Source organism: Tursiops truncatus, chromosome 5, assembly GCF_011762595.2.
Source record: "Tursiops truncatus isolate mTurTru1 chromosome 5, mTurTru1.mat.Y, whole genome shotgun sequence".
Lineage (NCBI taxonomy): Eukaryota > Metazoa > Chordata > Mammalia > Artiodactyla > Delphinidae > Tursiops > Tursiops truncatus.
Genome location: NC_047038.1, coordinates 42,960,238 through 42,986,679, shown reverse-complemented (window position 1 = coordinate 42,986,679; position 26,442 = coordinate 42,960,238). Strand labels below are relative to the sequence as shown.

Genomic DNA, 26,442 nt, shown 5'->3' with positions numbered 1-26,442 from the left:
AGAGCTTTGGTAAACACACAGTGCCTGGCTCTGGACCAGCCAAGGCAGGGTGAGGGAAGGGGAAGAGAGCAGAACCTGTAATTTTCCAAAAGCTTCTCATTCCCACCTCCTCCCAGACCCCTGGAAACAGCCCTCCTACTTCCTGTCTCAATGAATTTGAAGACTGTAGTTACCTCCTATAAGTGGACTCAGACAGTATTTTTCTTTTTGTGACGGACTTATTTCACTGAGCATAATTACCTCACGGTCTGTTCATGTTGTAACATGTGTCAGAATGTCCTTTTTTCAGGCTGAATAACATTTCATCGTAGGTATTCACCACAGTTTGTTTATCTCTTCACCCATCATGGGCACTTGGGTTACTTCCTCCACCCATCCTTTCATTCCACGAATATTTACCGAGGGCCTACTGCTAGCTTCACGACAGACACAGGGCTAAAAAGATAAATACACACCATTTCTATCTTCAAGGCACTCATGTCAAGGTCTAGAGCAGACAAAGAACAAAACTCATCACAACTAAAGCACTGGTGGCTTGCCCAAGGCACTAAAATTTGCAAACACAATAAAGAGTAGAACATTTTCCCATTTTCTACTACCGAGGATAGAAACAGATTTAAAAAAGAAAAACAAAAACTTGATTAAATGTGAATCAGGATCCTCATTTGGAGAATGATTTTTCTTTGTTTTTTCCCCCAATTGTGACACACGCAAAATCGATATATGTTTATAACTTCGGTGGGTTTCTCTTTGACCACCTGCTGGCTTTGCTTTCTTTGGTGGGTTCCAGAGTGATTGGTGATTTGTAGCCAACAAAAAAGAGATGCTTTATAGGGTGCCTGTGCTCAGCGGAATATAAAGCAGTCTTTGAACAAAGTTTTTATACTTTGGAGCTTGGAATAGTTTGGGTGATGTTTATTTTACATTAAGTGGGAAAAGTAGGTCTAAACTTAGAGAAATAGAAAAAGAATGGCAGCAAACTGATCACTGGAGTTGTCTCTGGGAAGAGAAATAAAGGGGAATTTCCACTTTCATCCTATACTTTTCTGTTGGCTTACAACAGAAATGGATTCTTGTATTATGCAAGTAACCTAGAAAAGAAGAGGTTAAATTTTTTTTAACTGAAGATCTGGTATGATTACAATCAATTTTTAAAAAGTGGAAAAAACCCCCACAGTAATCAAACCGTGTCTTAAAAATAGTAATATCTTGTTGCTAGGAGTATAAGGGTTGTTTTGTGACGTTTTCTTCCCTATATTTTGAATGTTTCTATAATAAGCATATATTACAATGGCAGGCATGGCGAAACTTTCATTTTCTTTTCAAGTTGCTTCAGCTGTTAGACCAAGCATTTGAGACTCTTGGAAGGTCTTAGAACATGGGAACAGCTCAGGTCCAAACCCCCGTGGTCGCCACCTACCATTTCTGTGCCGTCTCCCACATCTCTGGGCCAAAAGGTGACACTTCTCATTCCTCATCTAGTTCAGTTCAACACCAGGGGAGACCTAGTGTTGGTGACCCAGACCCATTTCTCAAGACCTAATGACATGAAATATGGGGTGAGGTGAGAAGAGGGCCATGTACCTCTTCCAGGGCATCTTTCTTTCCACGCTAAAGACTTCCTTGCATCCTTAAGCAAAATCGGATTGTCAGATCACCCTCTCACTTATCCCAGGTTGTACCCAGAATCAAACTTTGTGAATAATTTCAAGGAGACGGGTCATTGAGAAGCTCAGACAAAGCAAGGACAGGTCGGGGCATCCTGTATAGCCCCCAGGGTCCATCCTGTCCTCCTTCCTGGCCCAGAATGATAGATGAAGTTACCAAATGAGGTTTTGCAAGGTTCCTCACACAGCCAGAAGGAGTGAAGTGATGAGGCATCTCCATTTTATTCTCTGGAGAATTCTACAGCTTCCATGATTTTTCAGGGACTCAAACCTCACACATACTGCATTTATTTTCTATCAGTGATCCTTTAACAAATGACATCCTGCTGAGGGCATTCAAGAGATAAGTCTCTTCGGGCTTCCCTGGTGGCGCAGTGGTTGAGAGTCCGCCTGCTGATGCAGGGGACACGGGTTCGCGCCCCGGTCCGGGAAGATCCCATATGCTGCGGAGCGGCTGGGCCCGTGAGCCATGGCCGCTGAGCCTGCGCACCTGGAGCCTGTGCTCCGCAACGGGAGAGGCCACAACAGTGAGAGGCCCGCATACAGAAAAAAAGAAAAACAAAAAAGAGATAAGTCTCTTCATTCTAACCAATATCACTAGCGTATCTGCCCAGAGGGCCAGTTGTCAAGGAGATCCCAGCAGCTCTCTTGCCTTCCTTTAATTCCCTCACGGGCATCCCTCTTCCTAAATAAGTAAAGCCAGCTACTTTAGCTCCTTCCTCCCTGGGGCCCAGAGTGCACCAGGTTGTATGTGTGTGGAGACGGTGGTGATGAAAAAGAGAAAGTCAGCCTTGACACGTGGGAGCTGGCCTGGCACTGGTAGGAAGGCCTTGGTGTTCTCCTGTGGACCACAACTCCAGGACAGTGGCATCAGGTAAGGTCACTGTGTGACCATAACAGCACGCCGTGTGAACAGACAAAAGCAATGTCCAAACCGCACACACACAAATGAAGTGACCCAATATCCATTCGTTGTGGCTCATATGAGCGACTGCTGCTTCTTTACCAATTACAGCTTCAGCTTTCCTTCATTCTTCCAGCCTGATAGATAAGATTTATTAAGATTCCCTATCATAGAATTACCCCCTTCCCCTCTGCTTCCTGGCAGCAAAGCCAGCCTCCTCGAACCTTTGCCAAATCTCATAAAATAAGCCTGAATCTTACCAGTCCTTTCTACCATCCTCAGACAGAGCCCTGCCCTGCCCCTCTGGGTCCCTATGGTGAGCGCTCAGTCTTCTTGCAAAGAGCAATACAACCACCTTGTTCAACCACCGTGTAGTGGCTGGTCTTGTGGTTTGGGGGAGGTATTGACGGTAACCCACCGTCTGAATGGGACATTACAGAATCGAAAGGCCTGTAAAAATCATCACACCTTCATCAGTGTTTATGCCTGACAAGCTCCAGAAGCAGCTTCTGAAAGACATGATTTGTTAATAAGCAACTTTCCGTGTTGAGCTGGACTCTCAGCCTGACAGCTGTTTTCTGTTTGCCTCCTTAACTGGTGACCTGGAGGCTCAAGGCATGCAGGCCGGGCACAGATGTCAGGATTCAAGGTCACTGGGGTGTGCTCCCCCTTCCTCCCACTCAGCTCCTTCCAGCAGATGCCATTACTTATCCCCCGAGAGTATTCCCTCTTGTTCACTTCCCACCCCTTCTCCCTCCCTCTGACCCACCTAGGTAGGTTGTCTCCTGTGCCCAGAAGTCATGCTAGAAGGAGAAAGGAGGGGGCATGACACCACAGAGCACTCACCCTGTGCCAGGCGCTGCGCTTGGCGCTCACTTTGTATGCATCCAATTTAACTCTCACACCAGCCCCATGGGGGGCAGGGGTACAATCCCCTGCTACTGAGGCTCAGAGCTTAGTAACTTGCCCAAAGCCAGTCAGCAAGTGGCACAGCTGCCTTAGGTCCAAACTCTGCTCTCCCTGCTAAACAATGCTGCGTCCCACAGGAAATGTTAAATCATGTCCCTACCTATCCCCAGAACGAAGTGGGTCCTAACAGAAAGGAGGACCCAAGACCCCAGAGGGGTTGTCGTTTCCCTGTAGGTCAAATGAGAATTTGAAGACCAGAATAGGGACAGAAAGTAAGTGGAATAAGAGGGGACGGGGCAGAAAGTGTTAAAGTTTTATGCTAAAGCGAAGAAAACAAAAAAACAAACCAAAAAAAGATATATTTGGTGGTTAAATCCATTTTGTATGCTGTCAGCCTAGTTCAGGCTTCATAACTCTGTAATGTCACCTCTCTCTAAACCTACATCCTTCCCGTAAATGACAATTATATTTCAAAGTCCCCATCAACGCAGCAACATCACCTTCGTAATGTGTTGCTCCCCGGGGAAAGTGCTCACATCCCAAACCCTCTTCCTTAAAAGCACTTGAATCTCAAGGGGTAATTACACTCAGTCTGTGAATTTTCCTGCTGTTATGTCCTGCAGGGCCGCTTGTCTTGGACCAAAGAAAACGTGCAGGTTAACTCAGCGATGAAGTCTCAAATTTGAGGCTGCTGGAAGCCTGCATTGAAGGTGAAGACTGCCACCTAGTGGAGGAAGGGGGTAATTGTCAGGGTTCACTGAGGCAATTAGGACTTCCCTAAGTAGGATCTTAAAATCAGACTCTTCCGGCTGAAGGAAAGCTCAGAAATCATTAATTCATCAATCTGGCAAATATTTATTGAGCATATACTATGTTCCAGGCGCGTTTATGAGTAAGTAAGATATACCAGTGAACAAAATACACAAGAGTCTCTGTCCTGTGAGAATTCCATTCTACCAGAGCAAGACTGACAATAAACCAATTTTCAGCAAGACTGACAATAAAGATAATGAATGTTGTAGAGTATCCTAGAAATTTATAAATTCTATGAAAAAAAGGAAAAATAGAATAGGATAAGAGTGTCAGAGGTTATGGGGGAGGAGGTGTCTGTTTTTGGCATTAAACAAGTAGGACAGTAGATGACCTTTCAGCAAAGAATTGAAGGAAGCAAAGAAATTAGTCATACAGACATCCAAGCAAACAGCGTTCTGGGCAGAAGCAACAACCTTCCCAACAGCCCGAGTGCCTGGTGTGTTCAAGAAACAGTAGAGAAGCCAGTGTGGTTGGAGCATAGTGAGCAAGGTGGACAGTAGATAGAAATGAGGTCAGAAAGGTAATGCTGCCCCACTGAGTAGAGTTTCATAAGCTACTCACGGTGAACTGAGGAGCCATAGAGGATACTGAGCACAGTAGGTACATGATATTACTTAAGTTTCAAAAGATTTCTCTGACTGCTTTGTTGAATATAGTCTGAAAGAGGGAACAGGCAAAGAAAGGTAGACCAGTAATCCGGGCAAGTGCCCATGGTGATTTGGACCAGGGTGGTAGCAGTGATGATGGTGAGAAGTGATAGATTCTTGATTCATTGTAAATTTCCTAACAGATAAGATGCATGGTGTTAGCGAAATAAGGAGTCAATGATAATTCCAGGGTTTGGGGCCTGAGACACTGGAAGGATGGGGTTGCCATTAACTGAGATCGAGAAGGCTTTGGGTCGAGGTATTGATCAGGATACATAATATACTGTGTAGTATATATTATAACATTTGCTATATATGAAATACTACATACTATATACTATATATTAAAATTATATTCTACGTATTATATCAAAGTAGGATATATACATATATATAATTATAGGAATGCAAAAATGGGAATTATTGAGCCATAAATTTAACAAAATATATGCAAGACTTGTACTCTGAAAACAAAACATTGCTGAGAGAAATTTTTAAATGACTAAGAAAATAGAGAGATATCCCATATTCATGGGTTGGAAGGCTCAATATTAAGATGTTACCAAATCACAAGTCAAAATTTCAGCATGCTTTGTTAAAAATATTGGCAAGTTGATTCTAAAATTTATGTGAAAATACAAGCTAGCCAAAGCAATCAAAGGAAAAAAGCTGGAGGACTTATATTATTCGGCTTCAAGGCTTGCTAAAGAGCTTCAGTGATCTAGACAATATAAGAGTTGTGAAAGGGTAGCTATAGATCAAGGAAATAGAACAGAGAGTTCAGAAAGAAACCCATACATACATGGTACTGTAGAGTGAATTTTGTGTCCCCCAGAATTTGTAAGTTGAAATCTATTTCCCAAGGTGATAGTATTTGGAGATGAGGCATTTGGGGTAATTAGGTTATGAGAGTGGAGCTATCATGAACGGGATTAGCATCCTTATAAAAGAGACACAGAGAGCTCCTCCCTCCCTTCCTCCATGTGAAGACCCAGAGAGAAGGAGGCCATCTTTGAACTAGGAAGTAGGTTCTCAGCAGACACTGAATCTGCTGGCATCTTGATCTTGGACTTTCAGCCTCCAGAACTGTGAGAAATAAATTTCTGTTGTTCATAAGCCACCCAGTCTGTGGTGTTCTGTTATGGCACCTGGAATTGACTCAGACATGGTCAACTGACGTTCAGGAAAGGAGTCAAAGAGATTCAGTGGGGAAGAGAAAGCTTTCTCAGTAAATGATACTACAGCAAATAGGTTTTTCATATGTGAAAAAAATGAAATTGACCCTTATTTCACACCATACACAAAATTAACTAGAAATGGATCAAAGACCTAAAGCACAGTTATATAAGAGAAAATGAACAAGTTGGACCGTATAAAGATTTAAAAAACAAACTTTGCTTTTTAAAAGACTCCATTTAAGAAGATGAAAAGGCAAGTCATAAAGTGGAAGTAAATATTTTCAGGATACATCTGATAAAGGACTTGTATTCAGAATACATAAACCACCTACAACTCAATGATAAGAACTAAAACCTAATTTTTTTAAGATTGGGAAAAGATTTGAATACATACTTCAATAAGCCCATGAGATAATGTTCAACATCATTAGCCATGAGGAAAATGCAAATTAAAACCACCATTAAAATACCACTGCAAAGCCATCAGAACACTTCTAACAAGGAAGTGTAACAACTAGAATATTCATACCCTGATAATGAACACATAAAACTATACAATTACCTTGTGAAACAGTTTAGTAGTTTCTTAAATAGCTAAACTACATGGTTCAGCTATTTCATTTTTGGACATTTACCCAGGAAAAATGAAACCACGTGTCCACACAGTAACTTGTATACTCATATTCATAGAAGCTTTATTCATAATACTGTATCCAAAAAGTGAATACAATGCCCATCAACAGATGAACGGATAAACAACTTGTGGTATATACACGCAATGGGCTACTATTCAGCAATAAAAGGGAAGGAACTATTAATATGTACAACAACATGGGTGAATTCAAAAATATTATGCCAAGACCATGAAAGAAGCCAGAGACAAAAGAATATGTAGTACGTGATTCTGTTTATATAAACTTCCAGAAACATGTAAACTAATGTCCACTAACAGAAGGTAGAGGTACCCTACTCAGTGTCAAGACATTAGTAATTTAAACAATGTGGAGTGGTATAGAGAAAAACAGATCATAAAACAGATTAGAGCCCAGAAGTGAACTGATAAAGCTGATATGCAACAGAAATGGCATTATAAAACCCTTGATAAAGGATGGATTATTTCATAATTAGTACTCGCACAACTGACTATCCATCTGTAGGGAAAAAAATGAAATTAGGTTCCTACTTTATACCACACACAAAAATATATTCCATATGGATAAAACGCTTAATGAAAATCAAACATTTAAAATTTTTAGATTATATGTGACACTTTTGTTACCTCTGGTAGAAAATAAGTTCTTAAATAACACACAAAAGGCACAACTATAAAAGATAAATATGGGGGTTCCCTGGTGGCGCAGTGGTTGAGAGTCCGCCTGCCGATGCAGGGGACACGGGTCCGGAAAGATCCCACGTGCCACGGAGCGGCTGGGCCCGTGAGCCATGGCTGCTGAGCCTGCGCGTCTGGAGCCTGTGCTCCTCAGCGGGAGGGGCCACAACAGTGAGAGGCCCGCATACCGCAAAAAAAATAATAATAATAAATATGATTACATTAAAATCTTCAGTAAGACAAAGGACCCAATAAATAAAGTCAAGAGTCAAACCACAGATTGGGAGAACATATGTGCAATCCACATAACTGACAAAAAATTAGAATCCTGAACGTATAAAGAAGAAAAACAATTCAATACAAAAACAGGCAAAAGACAAAAATAGGCATTCCTCAGAAGAAACCAGAATACCAATAAACGCATTAAAAAATGATCAATTGCATTAGTAATCAGGGAACCAAAAATTAGAGCCACAAAGAGATGAGGAAAATTGTTTGACAATTCCAAGTGCTGGTGAGGATGTACAGTAACAAGTAAATTCACACTGCCTTTGTGAAAGGATGTTGATACCACAAAGTTGGAGACCTGTTTGGCCATATGTAACGTGGCAGACACTGTTGCTTCCCAAGCCAAATAGATATTCCTCACCCTTCTTCCCTACTGGTAAAGCATGTCTCCTATCATAGTGATTCCAAATATCAAATACTCACTTTGCAAGCCTCCTCTACAGTTTGGGCAGCCATGTGAGCCAATTCTGGCTAGTGAGATTCAAGGGGAAGCACAGGGGCAGCTGAGGAAGGGCTTCTGGGAAAGATGCTATTCCCTGATAAAGAGACTTGCAAGGAGGGCACTCCTGCCCATCCTCCTGCTCTCTGTTCCTGAGTATCACTCTCTAAGGACATAATGCCTGGAACTGCAGATGCCATCTTGTGACAAGAAGCTCAAGGATGAAAGTCACGCTAGGGAGATGGAGGAGTGAAAGATCCTGGGCCATCAGTGAGCTGCTGAATCTACCAAGGACCACCCCACTTCTGATATCTTGTCATGTGTATATATAAAAAATCTCTTGCTTTAAACCTCTTATAGTTGAGTATTCTTTTACTTGCAGCCAAAAGCATCTTCATTGTTACACCCATTGTTATGGGCTAAATTGTGTCCCCTAAAAGATGCTGAAGTCCTAACTCCCAGTCCCTCAGAATGTGACCTTATTTGGAAATAAGATCTTTGCAGAAGATCAAGTTAAGATGAGAGTAAGGGTGACCCTTAATCAAATATGACCAGTGTCCTTAGAAAAGGAGGAAACTTGGATCCAGAGACAGACACACACAGAAGGAAGAACACGTGAAGACAGAGAGAACATCATCTGCTAGGCAAGGAATGCCCGAGGCTTCTAGAAATGAGAGTCAGGTAGCAGAGTCTTCCTCACAGCCCTCAGAAGGAGCCAACACTTCTGACACCTTGATTTCAGACTTCTGGCCTCCAGAACTGTGAGACAATAAATTCCCACTGTTTAAGCCACCCAGTTTGTGGTACTTTGTTATGGCAGCTCTAAGAAATTAATACACCCAGTAAAGGTGAAAATGACATACTCTATGAATTTGGAATTCTGCCTCTAAGTAAACATCTTAGAAAAAAATCATAAGCGCAAGTAGACATGTAGGTTTTAGCATTGTTTACGTCAGCAAAAACCGAGAGTAAGGGAATCTGTTAATAAGTGTAGGTTACGGTCATTCAGCAGCGTACTATACAGCAGTTAAAATTAATGAACTAGTGCTCATATAGCAACATGAATGAATCTCTAAAATAATGTAATCAAAATCACCAAAACATATTGGTAAGTGGAAAAAGCAAAGGTTATTCTACAGGGCAAAAACACAAAATAAATACAAATTAAAATTAAAATTCAGTAACATCTTCCCTTATTAGATTGTCAAAAATCAGAAAGTTTGAAAACATCCTGTGTAGTGAACGTATGAGGAAATAAACTCTCATCGCCTCATGAAGAGAATTGCCTTATAAAGAGAAATCTGACTATGTTTTCAAAATGTAAAATGGTATATTTTTTGACTTAGTGATTCTGCTTCTAGGATTCTATCTTACATCTCCAAGTATTTTATTGCAGCATGGTTTGCAATATATTGCAAAAGTTTTAAAACAACCTAAATGTCCATGAGTACAAGTCTAGAATATGGTGAATCTATACAGAGGAATATTATTAGAATGAGACAGAACTACATTGATAATTAAGATAAACTGTTAAGTGAAAAAAAAGTGAGACAGAAGAGAGGATGTGTATAGAAAAAAAGAATACATGAATATACACTTATATAGTCAGAGAACATTTCTAGAAAGATACAAGTGAAACAAGTAGTATTTGCCTCTGAGAAAGAAGAAAAGAAAAGTGAGGGGGGAGGTATTTTGATTTTATCTATAGCATGTTATTTCTTTTAAAACTAGGGAATAAAAGATCTGACAGAAATATGACAAAAGTTTTATTGTCTGTTAATTCTGCACGATGTGTAAATGGCTAGTTGTAACATTGTTCTATGAATATTTCAGTGCATTTAACATTTTCATAACTTAACATGTTTAATTTTTTAAGAAAAGAATGGAGAGGAGATATGACCTGGGGAATAAGGAATATTGAAGAAGGAGAAAGTAGTCCCTTGAATGGGAAGAATGAAGAAAACTAGACCCGTCAAATACAAAAAGTACAATTTTTAGCTGTAAAGTGATATGTTCGGGCTTCCCTGGTGGCGCCGTGGTTGAGAGTCCACCTGCCGATGCAGGGGACACGGGTTCGTGCCCCAGTCCGGGAAGATCCCACATGCCGTGAAGCGGCTGGGCCCGTGAGCCATGGCTGCTGAGCCTGCGAGTCCGGAGCCTGTGCTCCGCAATGGGAGAGGCCACACCGGTGAGAGGCCCGCATACCGCAAAAAAAAAAAAAAAAAGGATATGTTCATAACCTTGGTTTCCAAAGCACCTTTTAAAATTTTTACCAAGAAGTATTAAAACATGAAATCAGATCCCCAAAATGCAATTAATTGTCTTTCATCTAAGTCTCACATCGTCCTTTGTAGTTTTAAATCTCTCCCAGTTTCAACTGTATGTCTTCCGTCTTTCTTTACTTAAAGAATCCCCAAGGAGATTTCATTACTGCTCTAGACAACTTAATTCATAAACAGATGTTTCCTCCTAGAAACCAAGATAATGCAGGAAGCAAATTTATTATGAATTTCACAATATTTACACCATGAAGTACCAAAGCCAGAAATGACTTTATAACATTTGCTTGTTAGTCATAATAAGAGAAAACAAACCTTTGAACTATCAAGACAAATCTGGACCATGGCCAAGTAACTGCGTATCTCTTCAAATCAAGCTTTACTAATTGCTTCAAAAACATCCAAAGACTAAAGAGGTAGGCAGCTTTCTGCTATGTGGATATGTCATGTTTGATACAGCAGGTAAGAAGTGGAGAACTAAATTTAGCAATTCTTGAAATGCCTCATTATGGAAGAAATTTGAATTATGTCTATAAAACTACTAAGCTAAAGCCATTCATTTAAGCAGGTCTATAGCTTCCTTTTGTGAAGCTCCTTACTTTTTTTTTTTTAATTGTGGTATGCCCCACTATTTAGAATTCCACTTGGGGGGTTAAGTGATTTTGTATTCTTCACTATATTTTAAAAATATTTTTCCAAGTATTCTAAAATGGGCATGTTTTACTTTTATAATTAGAAAAAAATGTCATTGGAAGAAAAAAGAATGTCATTCTCACGCTCTATTTATTCTTCAAGTTTCTGACCTCAGTTTTCACTTTATTTTTTGTCTTTAATAACAAGATTCTCATCATCCCCCTGCTTCCAGAGCAGGTATTTACTGGTGATATTTTTTTGAAAAAGATGAGCCCCCATTCCCGACTCATATCAACTATGAAAACTCGTGGATATAATCAATCCTTCCCTTCCAAGCCCTTAGTCTTTGAAACACACACACACACAAACACACACCACACACACACACACACACACACACACACACACACGAAAACAATTCTTGATTCATCTCTCATTCAGTTTCCTGTTTTGTTCTCACTATCTTGCATCTGTTCTTTCCACCACAGTTCATTTAAAGAAAATGTTGTCCTGGTTGTTTTCTAACCTGATCTAGGTCTAAGGCAAGAAATAGATCTTTAATGGCAAAAAAAAAAATGCATGACCACTTCTAAATTCATTTATTGCAAAAAAGTCTCTTAACTGACCAGTATTTAACTGAACCACTTTCTGTTCTCTCTGTACAAGTTGCCTATCTTCTACACAATTAATAGGCTACTCTCTGTATCCCCAAGGACTTTCATTTTCACTTACTTGGTTTTTTATTTACCTATTCTTGAATATGTTTATGCTTGTTGTTTTTGCTTTAATTATATGCTTTCATTAAATTGTTCATAAATAAATTGGATAAGTGGAAAAAGAAAAAAACATGTTTTCTATGAAAACCAAGTTGAATTTTTTGGTAAAAATGACCCAGGTGAGTCACTTTAAAAATGTTGCTGACTGACAAAGGATTAATCTCCAAAATTTATAAGCAGCTCATGCAGCTTAATAACAAAAAAACAAACAACCCAATCCAAAAATGGGCAGAATACCTAAATAGACATTTCTCCAAAGAAGACATACAGACTGCCAACAAACACATGAAAGAATGCTCAACATCACTAATCATTAGAGAAATGCAAATCAAAACGACAATTAGATATCATCTCACACCGGTCAGACTGGCCATCATCAAAAAATCTAGAAACAATAAATGCTGGAGAGGGTGTGGAGAAAAGGGAACCCTCTTACACTGTTGGTGGGAATGTAAATTGATACAGCCACTGTGGAGAACAGTATGGAGATTCCTTAAAAAACTACAAATAGAACTACCATATGAGCCAGCAATCCCACTACTGGGCATATACCCTGAGAAAACCATAATTCAAAAAGAGTCATGTACCAAAATGTTCATTGCAGCTCTATTTACAATAGCCCAGAGATGGAAACAACCTAAGTGTCCATCATCAGATGAATGGATAAAGAAGATGTGGCACATATATACAATGGAATATTACTCAGCCATAAAAAGAAACGAAATTGAGCTATTTGTAATGAGGTGGATGGACCTAGAGTCTCTCATACAGAGTGAAGTAAGTCAGAAAGAGAAAGACAAATACCGTATGCTAACACATATATATGGAATTTAAGGAAAAAAATGTCATGAAAAACCTAGGGGTGAAACAGGAATAAAGACACAGACTTACTAGAGAATGGACTTGAGGCTATGGGGAGGGGGAAGGTTAAACTGTGACAAAGCGAGAGAGAGGCATGGACATATATACACTACCAAACGTAAGGTAGATAGCTAGTGGGAAGCAGCCGCATAGCACAGGGAGATCAGCTCGGTGCTTTGTGACCGCCTGGAGGGGTGGGATAGGGAGGGTGGGAGGGAGGGAGACGCAAGCGGGAAGAGATATGGGAACATATGTATATATATAACTGATTCATTTTGTTGTGAAGCTGAAACTAACATACCATTGTAAAGCAATTATACTCCAATAAAGATGTAAAAAAAAAAATGTTGCTGAATTTGTTATTGGTAGGACAATTGTCAAAGACCTAAGGAAACTGTAGAAATCTAGAAGTATTCTTTATATATATATATATAAAGTAAATATATATTTACTTTATAAGTAAATATATATTTATATATATTTATAAATATATATAAATATATATATTTATAAATATATATATATATTTACTTATATTTATTTAAGTATTAGTTTCTGCTTATATATACTTATATATACTTATATATTTATATATATATTTACTTATATTTATTTAAGTATTAGTTTCTGCTTATATATACTTATATATAAGTATATTATTTACTTATATTTACATATATATATATTATATATATATAAATATATATTATATAAATATATATATTTATATATATATAATATATATATATTTTTATATAATATATATATATAAATATATATTTATATAAGTAAATATAAATTTACTTATTTTATTTTTGGCTGCATTGGGTCTTCATTGTCACATGCAGGCTTTCTCTAGTTGGGCTTTCTCTAGTTGCTGCAAGCAGGAACTACTCTTCGTTGTGGTGCGCGGGCTTCTCACTGCGGTGGCTTCCCTTATTGGGGAGCAAGGGCTCTAGGCACGCGGGCTTCAGTAGCTGTGGCACGCGGGCTTAGTAGATGTGGCACACGGGCTTAGTTGCTCCACAGCATGTGGGATCTTCCAGGACCAGGGATCGAACCCGTGTCTGCTGCCCTGGCAGGCAGATTCCTAACCACTGCACCACGAGGGAAGCCCAGGAAACATTCTTTACTTAGACAACTTCTCAGTCGACTTTAAAGAAGCTGGCTCTCAAACCCCAATTTCTTCCATCTTGAATCCCTCCTTATCTATCCAACCAGCACACTATTTCTGCTCTCCTTTCCAGCAAGACCCCTGGCGAGAGCTGTCTATGTACAGTCTCCAATTTCTCTCTTCCCACCTTTTTCTTGAATCCATTCCAGACAGGCTTTCACCATGACCACTCTTCTAAAACTGATCTTGTCAAAGTCATCAATCCATTGGTCAATTTTTAGTTTTCATCTTACTTAACCAGTCGGAATCACTTGAATAAGACAATTAACACTTCCTCCTTATAAAACATCTGCTTGAATTTCTCTGCACAGTTGACTTCCTCATTTATATCTCCAGCCCAGACCTCTCCCTAGTACCCTAGACTCAAAGAAACCAGCTTCCTATTCAATATCTGCACTTGATTGTCAATGGACATTGCAAAACTACTATGTACAAAGCCAGACCAGTGTTTTCTTTCCCAACTTGCTTCATCCCAGTAGTTCCCTTTCTGATAAATGGAAATTCATTTTTCTGGTAACTCAGCCCACAAATCTCATTTCTTCTTTTTCTCTAACATCCCATGCACAAGTCCATAGCAAATCACATGGAATCTACTTTCAAAATGTATCCAGAATATTTCCCCTTCTCATCACCATCCATCACTATCCAAGTCTCAATCACCTCTCACCTGAACTGCTACAAGAACTCCATGGCCTCCATGCTTCTGTCCTTGCCCCACTACCATCTATTTTCAACCCAACAGCCAGAAGGATGCCTTTAATAAGGTGTCAGACAGTGGTACATGCTCTATACATCACTATTCATCACTAGTGGATGTATCCTATATCCTAAGGACAAAAAGAACCATAAAGACATTTAGATATTTTGTTAGTAATAATAATAATACATACATACATATTATTTGTATATATGAAAACGAATACATAATTATATTAATGTTATTAGGAACCAAGCTTTTTAGGGTCAGAGAAAACAGATACAAACATAAAATTTAGGAATTCCCTGGTGCGTCTCAGGGCTCATCCCCTGGGATCACGGGTGTTTGGAGGCGGAACTGATCTCAGGCACACAGATGAAAATCGCCGCTCCCCTGTCCGCCTTTGGCAGCCTGAGAAGCAACGTTTTACTTCCCAGCTTATTCTGCTTTATGTACAACTTCGAAAAATGAGTTTTCCGGGTGAAACCAAGCCCTGAGAATGGAAGTCAAGAAAGCGTTTCACTATGGGGAGAGATTAGAAGCTAGCTGGGAGAGGGCCCGAGGAACCTTCCGGAAAGTTCCGTAGACTGATGTGGGTGGTGTTTCTAGGGTCTGAACGGAATCATTAAGCAGATGCACTTTACCGTGTGTTTTATCTTTAAAATTTTTTTAAGTTGTTACCGCTTTGTTTTGCTTTGTTATTGGACGCTGTGGTCACATTCATTTCAGGGCGCACGAAAAGAATCGGGATGTTGTTTTATAGTAATGAATGAAACTAACTTCAGTGATCGGGCCCTTCAGACACCATCCTCCCACCTCAGGCTCCGCAAGCCACTTCACCAGGTGTCTGTAACTGTCCGGGGCGCTTTTGGGTCAGAGATGGCGAACGCAAACCCCATGAAATGTAGGAAACGCCAGCAACTTCCCGGCTTCTTGGCCGAGTGGGGCTGCGGTCCCAAATGGGGCCGGGCTCCGGGCGTCTCTGACAAGTGTCCGCCAGTTGAGCGCAAGGGCCAAGGAGCAGCGCGCTCGCCACCGCCCGCCTGCACCTCTGGGGACTGGCGCTCGGACTCGCGAGCCCGGACTCCCTACTCAGCACTGCCCCGCGGGCTCTCAGCTGACTCGGAACAGTCGATGCTTTGTTTCAGGCAATCCTGACGGCTACTCGGAGCGCACGGTCCGGCTGTGCCCAGCTGTGCCCAGCCACCACCGCGCGCGGTGCCCCGCCATGCGCCAAAGACGCCGACTCACCTGAGCTCCGGCTGCACCGACTGGGTGTACTTGTAGCATCGCTCCAGGATGATTTCTTGAAAACGGGCAGTGCTGCCCGTCCCATTCCACTTCATGTTCTCGGACGAGTGGCGCCACATCCGGACTCCGACCACCACCGCGATGATCCCCCCCACCAGAAGACATAGAAATATGCAGAGACAGATCTTGGCTTTCTTGGGTCTGGAGTCGGCCATGGGTTCCAACGCGGGTCGCCCGGGCGAAGTTGGAGAAGAGGCTGCTGGAGGCTGGGCGGGCAGGGAGGAGAGAGCTAGCTTGGTTCTGAAACTGCACTTCCCCTTTATCTCTCACTTGCCTTTTCTCCGCTTCCTTTCCCACCCCCATCCCCTCCTTCAAAGTTCTTCGATCGCGGTCGCTCGACCAACAAGGATTTCAAGGTGTTAAAAAGCCTTCGAGACCACCTAGAGGGGTGGGATAGGGAGGGTGGGAGGGAGGGAGACGCAAGAGGGAAAAGATATGGGAACATATGTATATGTATAACTGATTCACCTTGTTATAAAGCAGAAACTAACACACCATTGTAAGGCAATTATACTCCAATGAAGATGTTAAAAAAAAAAAAAAAAAACAAAGCCTTCAGCACCTACTACAGCCGTTCACTTCCCGACTTCTGAGCAGAGAGCCACCACTTTGACTTTACTTGACAGGCACTCAAAGAACAGACAGAGTACAGCCTTATACTCCTCAGTCGTCAGTCTGCTCCCTTTATCAAGCCGCACTTTACACTTTACCCACACCTGCTCCCTGGACAGTGTCAAGGCGACTGTCTGCCTCCGTACCTGTGTACATGCAATGCCTTCGGCCCGCAAAGGAAGGCTCTACCTCTACTTATAACGTTGAGGAATACCTGCTCAGCCCCCTGTAAAGGATCTACTTAAGCCTTATGCCTTCTCTCCATCGGCATCAGATTAAGCTATGGGTTCAAACTGAGCTCTGGCTGGGTGATGTGGGGTAAGTTACTTGACCTCTCTGTGCTTCAGATGTAAAGTGGACACCATAGCAGTACTCACTTCATGGGGCTGTTATGAGGATTAAATGAGCTCATATTTACGAAGTGTTTAGCCTGGCACATGGTAAGCACTCACTAAGTGTTAGCTATTCCTACCTGCTCCCTGAGGCTGTGGAGGGGATGCAGTTTTGTAATCCATGAGGTGTTGCTTGGAAGTGTCTGTCATGCAGTAAGTACTCAAAGTAGTGGTTCAACAAATAATCCAGTAGCTTTTCCCAGATGCCCCCTGCATCACCTCTCTCAAGGTTTCCTAGCACTAGGAGCATCTGTGACATTTCAGCAGAGACCTAAGGCAAGTGGAAGATCAAGCCAAGAGACTTCCTGGGGCAAACAATTTCCAGACAGAGGGGAGAGCAGGTGCAAATACCCTAAGGCAGAAAAGCCCTTGGCCTGTTCCAGGAGCAGCAAGGATGCCATTGGAGCTGGGGTGCAAGAGTAATGGAGGCAGAGCAGGAGAGAAGTTCAGAGGGTAGGAGGAGGCCAGGTCACCCATGGCCCTGTAGGACAAGATAGGACTTTTTGGACTGTGAATTTTATTTTTAACCTATTCAAGGTCACTGAGTGACTTGATCAGGCATGACATTTTAAAGGCTCAATCTGGCTTCTGCACTGAGAATAAATTGTGAGAAAGCAAGGATAGAAAGATGGAGACCAGTTATGATGACTTTAACCAGGAGAGTAGTAACAAAAGCAGCAAAGAAAAAAGGAAGTTGGATTCTTGATGTAGTTTGAAAGCATAAGCAATGGCATTAACCGATGAGTTGGATGTGGGGTTTACCAGAGAGGGGTCTAAGATGATTTCAGGAATTTTGGCTTGAGTAACTGACCAGAGAAAGGACAGCATTGCCATGTATAGCAAAGGGAGAACTAGGGGTGAAATAGATTTGGTTTGGGGGAAAAGGCATGAAGAAAGAATTTGGTTTTGGAGGTGTTAAGTTTGAGATGCCTATTAGATCCCCAAGAGCAGACATCGAGTAGCTAATTGGGTATAAATATCTGGTATTCAGGCAAGGGGTCAACCCTGGAGACATAAATATGGGAACCTTTCTCATATAGTTAGTTTTTAAAGCCAAGAGGATAAATGAGATCATGTAGAGAGTGTCTGCGGACACAGAAAGAAAGGGTTCCACCATGGGGCATGTGTGTAGAGAGATCAGAAAGATGAGGAGAGCTCCTGCAGAGAGAACTGGGCAGAGAGACCCCTGACACCAGAGGGAGGGCCACTTGGGAGTTACTGGTGCAGTTGGCAAGAGCAGTTTTAGAGGAATGTCCAGGACAAAGCTGGATGTGAGTAGGTTGATGAGAATATGTGAGAAGAGAAGGTGGCTTCAGTAAGTTGGTTGACTTTTTTTGGAAGAGCCTTTTTTGTCAAAAGGAACTGAGGACATGATATTGAGCAGAGACCTGTATAATATGTTTGTAGGATGACAGGGTAACCCAGTGGACAGGCAACAACTGATAATGCAGGAGAGGGGAAATTGCTGGAGCAGAAGAGCTCGCATGTAGGTGAGAGGAATCCCAGGCAGGAGCTGGTGTGGCAGGTGCTGCAGCCCTCACGGAAGGAAGGTGGAGGACATAGCTTTAGGGGAGGAGGGCTGGTGGATTTGCTGACAGCGACTACGTGTGGATGGCCGCTTTTTTTTTTTTTTACATCTTTATTGGAGTATAATTGCTTTACAATGGTGTGTTAGTTTCTGCTTTATAACAAAGTGAATCAGTTATACATACACATATGATCCCATATCTCTTCCCTCTTGCGTCTCCCTCCCTCCCACCCTCCCTATCCCACCCCTCTAGGTGGTCACAAAGCAGCGCGCTGATCTCCCTGTGCTATGCGGCTGCTTCCCCCTAGCTATCTATTTTATGTTTGGTAGTGTATATATGTCCATGCCTCTCTCTCTTTGTCACAGCTTCCCCTTCCCGCTCCCTATATCCTCAAGTCCATTCTCTAGTAGGTCTGTGTCTTTATTCCTGTCTTACCCCTAGCTTCTTCATGACATTTTTTTTCCTTAAATTCCATATATATGTGTTAGCATACGGTATTTGTCTTTCTCTTTCTGACTTACTTCACTCTGTATGATAGACTCTAGGTCCATCCACCTCATTACAAATAGCTCAATTTCGTTTCTTTTTATGGCTGAGTAATATTCCATTGTATACATGTGCCACAACTTCTTTATCCATTCATCCAATGATGGACACTTAGGTTGTTTCCATCTCTGGGCTATTGTAAATAGAGCTGCAATGAACATTTTGGTGCATGACTCTTTTTGAATTATGGTTTTCTCAGGGTATATGCCCAGTAGTGGGATTGCTGGGTCATATGGTAGTTCTATTTGTAGTTTTTTAAGGAACCTCCATACTGTTCTCCATAGTGGCTGTACCAATTCACATTCCCACCAGCAGTGCAAGAGTGTTTCCTTTTCTCCACACCCTCTCCAGCATTTATTGTTTCTAGATTGTTGATGATGGCCAGTTGCTTCTGACTGCTTCTCAGTGAATAGAGAAAGTCACCTGCTGAGAGTGGGTGGGGCCAGTGCAGCTCAGGAGACCAGGAGGGAGGATGGGGTGGGGACATCAGAGGTTCCCAGCGTGTTGTTAAGGGGTCAGGAAGCTAAAGAGAAGTCAGTCAGCGAGGGTTTCCTTCTTTTAAGCCATGCTTTGTGATGATGTAGCTTTTGAAACCTAACTCTGATTACTTTACCCACTCCAACTTCCTGCTTGCTCTAGACACAGAAAGCAGGCATGGAAGCCTCCAGCCTCCAGGGGCACCTCGCCCTCCAGCCCCTATGGCACTCCAGTCCTGGGGCCCTTCTCTCTGTCTCCAACCAACCGAAGCTCTTTCCTGATGCTGGGCCTTCACAGATGCCATTACCTCCCCACCCCTACCCAACCCCTGCTGAGCTCCTTCAATGTGACTTCCTCAGAAAGCGTTTCCTGACCCCACTGAGCTCCCAAACTGAGTTAGGTCTCCAAGTTGTACACTTTCCTAGCAGAAGAACACAGATGCCAGTGGATCTCCTGGGACAATACAGAACCCAAAAGCTCTGGTGTGGATCACCCAGACCAGAGAATTTCTTCAAGGTGTCCTCTCCAACTAGACCAGGGTTTGCTTGAGACTAGATCTGCAGGAATTAAGTCATAGAAAACAAAACTTATGGTTACCAAAGGGGAAAGGGAGGGGGGAGAGATGAATTAGGAGTATGGGATTAACAGATACACACTGTTACAGATTAACAGATACATACTTACATATATATAAAATAGATAAACAATGATGATTAACCATTGACACAGGGAACAATATTCAATACCTGGTAATAACCTATAATGGAAAATAATCTGAAAAAAACACATATATATAACTGAATCAGTTTGCTATACACCTGAAACTAACACAGAATTGTAAATCAACTGTATTTCAATAAAAAAAAAAAAGCCTCGGGCTTCCTTCGTGGCGCAGTGGTTGAGACTCCGCCTGCCAATGCAGGGGACACGGGTTCGTGCCCCAGTCCGGGAGGATCCCATGTGCCGCGGAGCGGCTGGGCCCGTGAGCCATGGCCGCTGAGCCTGCGCGTCCCGAGCCTGTGCTCCACAACGGGAGAGGCCACAACAGTGAGAGGCCCGCGTACTGAAAAACAAACAAACAAAAAAATCTGCGTGCATCACTGAATTATTTTGAGCATTGAATCCGGTAACATATAGAGAGAATAGCTGAGTGACCCCTTAGCAAGTGTTCAACAAAGAAGCACTAATAATGGGGGAGCTGCGTGAGGACAGGAAGGATGGCGGTGAGTCAGAGTAGATTTTCGGAAGGCTTTGGAGAGACAGTAACACTAGATGAGGCTGTGGAAGGGCAAGGAAGGTTTGCAAAAGAGAGAGAGAGACATGGAAACAGACCTGTAGGGCGAACTGGGGGCAGACGATGGGATGTCTGGGGCACCAGAGGAGTGACCACCCCCAGGCCACACACCTGGTTAGTGGAAGTGCTGGTCCTAGAATGTGGGTTTCAAGCTCTTTTTTTCCTTGGTCAGCTTCACTAGTCATTTTTAAATCATTCAACTAATACAATCACATTTAAAAAATTGGAAATAGAGAAAAGAAGAACATTGCCTCTACTCCCATTCCAAAACCCTAACCCAACTACCATTAGCATTTTGGTATTTCTCCTTCCAGCCTTTTTTTCTAATCTCTGACAGCTTTAAAAGTAGTTATAATATATAATATTATATATATATATATATATATTTAAATTTCTGCTCTTTCCTCCTCACTGTGCAAATGTGGTCTCTGCCAGGCCATATATCCTTCCCCAAAACACTAAGCCCAGGCTCAAATCCCAGCTCCCCATCCCTAGGTAGCTCTTTGAGCTGAGCATTTTATCCGGTACTCTCCCAGTGTTCAGGCTGGCTGTAAGAACCTGGGAGTGTATGCATAAAGCAAAGAGCAACCAACTTCCGCGTGGTACAGCCTCTAGAAAAGGGGCTTCCTCCTCTCCCCATGCCTCTCACCAGAAGCCCAGCTCCACAAGAGCTTATGTTTTGTCCTAGCACCAGGACAATGCCTAGTAGGCAGTTGGCACTCAAGCAATGCCTGCAGAATGAACAACTCCCTCTCCATCAGATTCACCAGCTAAAACCCACCCATCAGTGGGCATTTGTTGTTCATCTGAGAAGTAAAGTGCAGTGTTGAAGGGAGGGGAGCGGAGAGGCTATGATTAATTACATAATTCTTTTTCCTCCAGTAATAATTACTAACATCAATTAGTGTCGAATACTTTGTGTACAATAGCCTACAATATTGTCATCATGTAAATACTTTATTATTCCCATATTGCAGATGAGGAATCGGAGGCTTAGAAAGGTAAGCAATTTGGGGCTTCCCTGGTGGCGCAGTGGTTGAGAGTCCGCCTGCCGATGCAGGGGATGCGGGTTCGCGCCCCGGTCCGGGAAGATCCCACATGCCGCGGAGCGGTTGGGCCTGTGAGCCGTGACCACTGGGCCTGCGCGTCCGGAGCCTGTGCTCTGCTGCGGGAGAGGCCGCGGCAGTGAGAGACGCGCGTACCGCAAAAAAAAAAAAAAAAAAAAGAAAAGAAAGGTAAGTAATTTGGCCAAAGTTAGTTAATCAACAAGGGTTTTGAACCCAGACAATCTCATTTCAAGCCTGTCCTACCAACCCTACCTCTACGTCCTTAGGCAGCAGATAGTTAATGGGTTCCCACTCTGTGCTGGCCCAGAGTTGACAGACTCAACTTGTTCTCACAGAGGATTTGTGGTCCAGCGTGAGAACTTCTGGAAACACATTCTTGGGCATGCATCCGTGGCAGCCATGAGGCTCTGAGCATCACCTGGAAGCTCAGGGTGGACTTCTTTCCCTAGGAAGGCGTTTGTCTCCCTAATGTGTTTTCAAATCAAAAGAAGGGTGAATAGATGCTGAATATCGAAAACAACAGAAACGCCCACTCATTGATGTCAAACACAGCACAGCCTGTCATCTGGGTTTTTGTTTTCTCCTCGTAGTCTTGTGAAAAGGAAAGCTGCACGTTTTCTCCTCCCATATCTTGAAACATAACAAAGCCACGTCATTCACTCTTTATTCTGTATTTTCAATGAAACAGATTTAATAGGACTTGGCAGAATGCCTTGGATTGCTTTCAATTCACTTGAGCTGTCTGCTCTTCTTGCAGTGCCCTGGCTTGCTTGTTATGATCTATCAACAGAGCCACTTCCTCAGTTAGGGCTAACCTTAACCTAACAGATTTAGCAACTTCTCAGCTCTCCCCACATTCCACCTCTTCATCTAGTTCCTTGCTCTTTCCTGAACTTTCAGATGACAGCTTACACACCCCATGTCTAGAATCTTTTACAAGCTCTCTCATTCCTGTCATGAGTTTCCACATGCACCCTATACTTCCTGGTTGTTTTTTCTGTTCATTTGTTTTTGATCAGTTTCCTCATTCCTCTTGCCCTTCACTAGACTTTAATTCGAAGCAGTCTTTTTCTCAGGTACGATCCCAATGACTAGCAAGTCTCTGACACCTAGTAGACACTACAAAACTGCGTGTTGATGAATATCACACTTCAATGCAAATCTTTCTTCGTTCATTCATATATTCATCCATTCATGCATTAAATATTCACCGAGCACCTACTATGTTCCATGAACTGTTTCATTTTTTTAACCTCTTTTCCCCAGTTTTATTGAGAAATAATTGACATACATCACTGTATACGTTGAAGGCATTTCCATGAACTGTTTGAGGTACTGGGTATACAGCAGTTTAAAAAATTCAATCCTTATGGAACGTATATTCTAATGGGAGGGGGCAGACATATAATGGACAAAATATGTAAGTAAACCATAGGGCATGTGAGGTAACGATGAGAGCTAAGAAACAAAATAATCAGGGAATGAGATAAGGACAAGGGAGGTGGGAGGGAGGATTGCAACATTGGAATGAGGGCGAAGGAAAGTCTCACTGAGAAGATGCCATTTGAGTAAGGATCTGAGGAAGATGGGGTAGCCACATGATATGGGGGGAAACAGGGTCCCAGCAGAGGGAAGAAAAGAGCAAGGGCAGGTAACAGGTGCTAGGTGCAGAGAGAGCAAGATGGGAGGAAGTGGGAGAAGAGGCAGGAGATGTGATGCCATGTGTGGGGGGTAGGGAGGGTAGATGGACACTCACGGTGCAGAAGAGTGACATTATCTGACTTAGTTTTATCAGGCTTACTCTGGCAGCTTGTTGAGAATAAACTAAAGTGGGTGAGAGCAGAAGCAGGGAGAACGTTTAGGAGGCTATGGTGCCGTAATCCAGACAGGAGATGATGGTGGCTTGAACCACGTTGACTTCAGGGGATGTTGGCTGAATTGTGGGTATATTTTGAAGGCAGAACTGAGAGTTGTTTATGGAGTAAAGAGACGAAGAGAGGGACTTCCTTGGCAGTCCAGTGGTTAAGACTCCGCACTTCCACTGCAGGGGTCACAGGTTTGATCCCTGGTCAGGGAACTAAGATTCCACGTGCTGTGCAGCACAGTGGGGAAAAAAAAAGACAGAGAGAGAAAAAGAGAGAGATCAAAGACAACTCCAAGGATTTTTGGCTTGAGCAGCAGGAAGGCTGGAGATGTCATTCACTGAGCTGCAGAAGACAATGAAAGAAGAATTCATTTGGAGAGTGTTAAATTTGAGATGCCCATCACATGCCCAAGTGAAAACACCAAGGAGACAAACATCATGCCAGGCTTTACAAATATTAACCCATTCAATCCCCATAACAATCCATGAGATAGGGAGCATTCTTGGCCCCATTTTACAGGGGAAGACTGAGACTCAGAAAGAATGAGTGACTTACCCAAGGTCACCAAGCCAGTGGGTAGTGGAACTGGACAACTGGGATTCAAACCCAAGCCATGGGGTGCAGAATGCATGCTCTTCTACACCATACTGCCTCTTAGCTGAGAAAACACACACACACACACACACACACACACACACACACACCTCTCATTCCAATCACTTAAGAAAATCCTTGCCATTAGCTCTGAGCTGATCACTGTGGCCAGGGCCTGGCATGCTCTTATTGGACTAGGTCTGAATCTCCTGCTGCCTGAACTGGGTGGGGGTAGAGCCCCACATGAGGGGAAGTTCTCCACAGGACAATCAGGATATCATCCCCAGAAGAAGGGTGAATAGATGCTGAATTTCAAAGACAACAGAAAAGCACACTCATTGGTGTCAAATTTAGCCCACTCATAGCAACTTGGGCAAAGTTTATACATTAGTCATTCCACATATGCATTTCAAACCACCCAGAACACCCCAAAAGTCATGCCAAAATTTTCTCAACGGATTTTCTTATAAGATGTTTACTTGATTCCCTGGGACACTTGTGCTTTCCATTCTTATATTCCAACACAGAGAGGCTAAAGGTCAAATATCTCAGCTGGGAGGAGGAACACATTCTTGAATATCTAAGAGGCAACTGTGAAATGATGTTTTCTCAACCTAGCGATTTTCAGAGCAGGCTAAAAACAAAATAAACAGAACACTCAAAAGAAAGCACCAAATAGAATTCATTGAAAGTAAGGGTACTGAAAATCATTCACTGGTTTGCTAATTTTGTTTTGTTTTTTTTAAATAAACAAGTCTTTAGAGCCGTTTTAGATTCACAGCAAAACTGAGCAGAAAAGAATGAGTTCCCATATACCCCCTTCTCCCACGCGTCCACTGTGTTGCTGCATTGCCCACCCTCAACCTCCACCACCAGCGGGGCACATTTGTTACAATCCAGAAACCTACATTGACACATTATAATCACCCAAAGGCCGTAGATTACATTAAGATTGATCCTTGGTGTTGCATACTGAACAGGTTTTGACAAATACATGATGACATGTAGCCACCATCATAGTATCATACAGAATAATTTCACTGCTCTAAAAATCCTCTGTGCTCTCCCTATTCATCATTCCTTTCCCCCTAACCTCTGGCAACCACTGATCTTTTTCCGGTCTCCATAGTTTTCTCTTCTCCATAATGCCATATAGTTGGAATCATACAGCATATAGCCTTTTCAGATTGTTTTTTTTTTCCTTCCACTTAATAACCTCCATTTAAGATTCCTCCATGCTTTTCATGGCTTGATAGCTCATTTGTTTTTAGCCCTGAATAATATTCCATTGTCCGGATGTACCACAGTTTATTTTTCCATTCCACTACTGAAGAACATCTTGGTTGTTTTGTTTTCCGAACCTAAATTTATTTCAACCTAATAAATTGTAAAATTCTGATTATTTTACTTAATAATTAGTAGTCTAAGCAAAGTTCAAATTTATCTTTTAGAAAGATATCCCTTCTTGAAAAATAACAGCTCTAAAAATAATTTTTTTTTATAATATCAGCTTTGTGCTCATATGTAATTTTCTAAATTAAGAAGACTACAAAGACAAAAATAAAATTACTCATAACTTCATTCAGAAATAAATATCATTAATATTAACAATTTGTTGTTATGTATATGTATACATATATATATATACGATTTTCCTAACATTTATACCCTAGAATTTTAACACAGATACTTTATCCTCTTTAAAAATTCTTCAGGGAATTCCCTGGAGGGCCAGTGGTGAGGACTCTGCACTCTCACTGCCAAGGGCGTGGGTTCGATCCCTTGTCAGGGAACTAAGATCCCCTCAAGCTGCGCAGTGCGGCCACAAAATTAAAAATAATAAAAATAAAACCAAAAATTCTTCATAAGTAGTATTTCTAATAATGCATAGTCTTCCACAGTATTGTGCTACCATAGTTTATTTGATCATTATCTCAATTTCAACTATTTCCAATCTTTCGCTATGCTATGGTAAAAAAAAAGTCCTCTGGGCACATCCCTTAAGATTTTCTTACAATAACTTCTGGAATTTGAATAAAATATTATTCTTGATGTTAGAAGATAAAGGACAAAAATCTGAAGAACTGGGAATTACAAAATATTTTGTATGTAATCATTATATGTAATCATTAAAAAATTGGAAGAGGGGCTTCCCTGGTG

General features: G+C 41.9%; 1 protein-coding gene across 1 annotated transcript in view; it reads right to left on the bottom strand.

The window, feature by feature from the left end:
* CD38 (CD38 molecule) overlaps window positions 1–16,184 on the bottom strand; it is a 41,778-nt gene extending 25,594 nt beyond the window's left edge. Inside the window, exon 1 of the mRNA XM_019928450.3 lies at window positions 15,847–16,184. Coding sequence (XP_019784009.1) covers window positions 15,847–16,061 — 215 coding nt within the window. The 5' untranslated portion in view covers window positions 16,062–16,184. The remainder of the gene's footprint in view (window positions 1–15,846) is intronic.
* Between the last annotated feature and the right edge of the window lie 10,258 nt (window positions 16,185–26,442).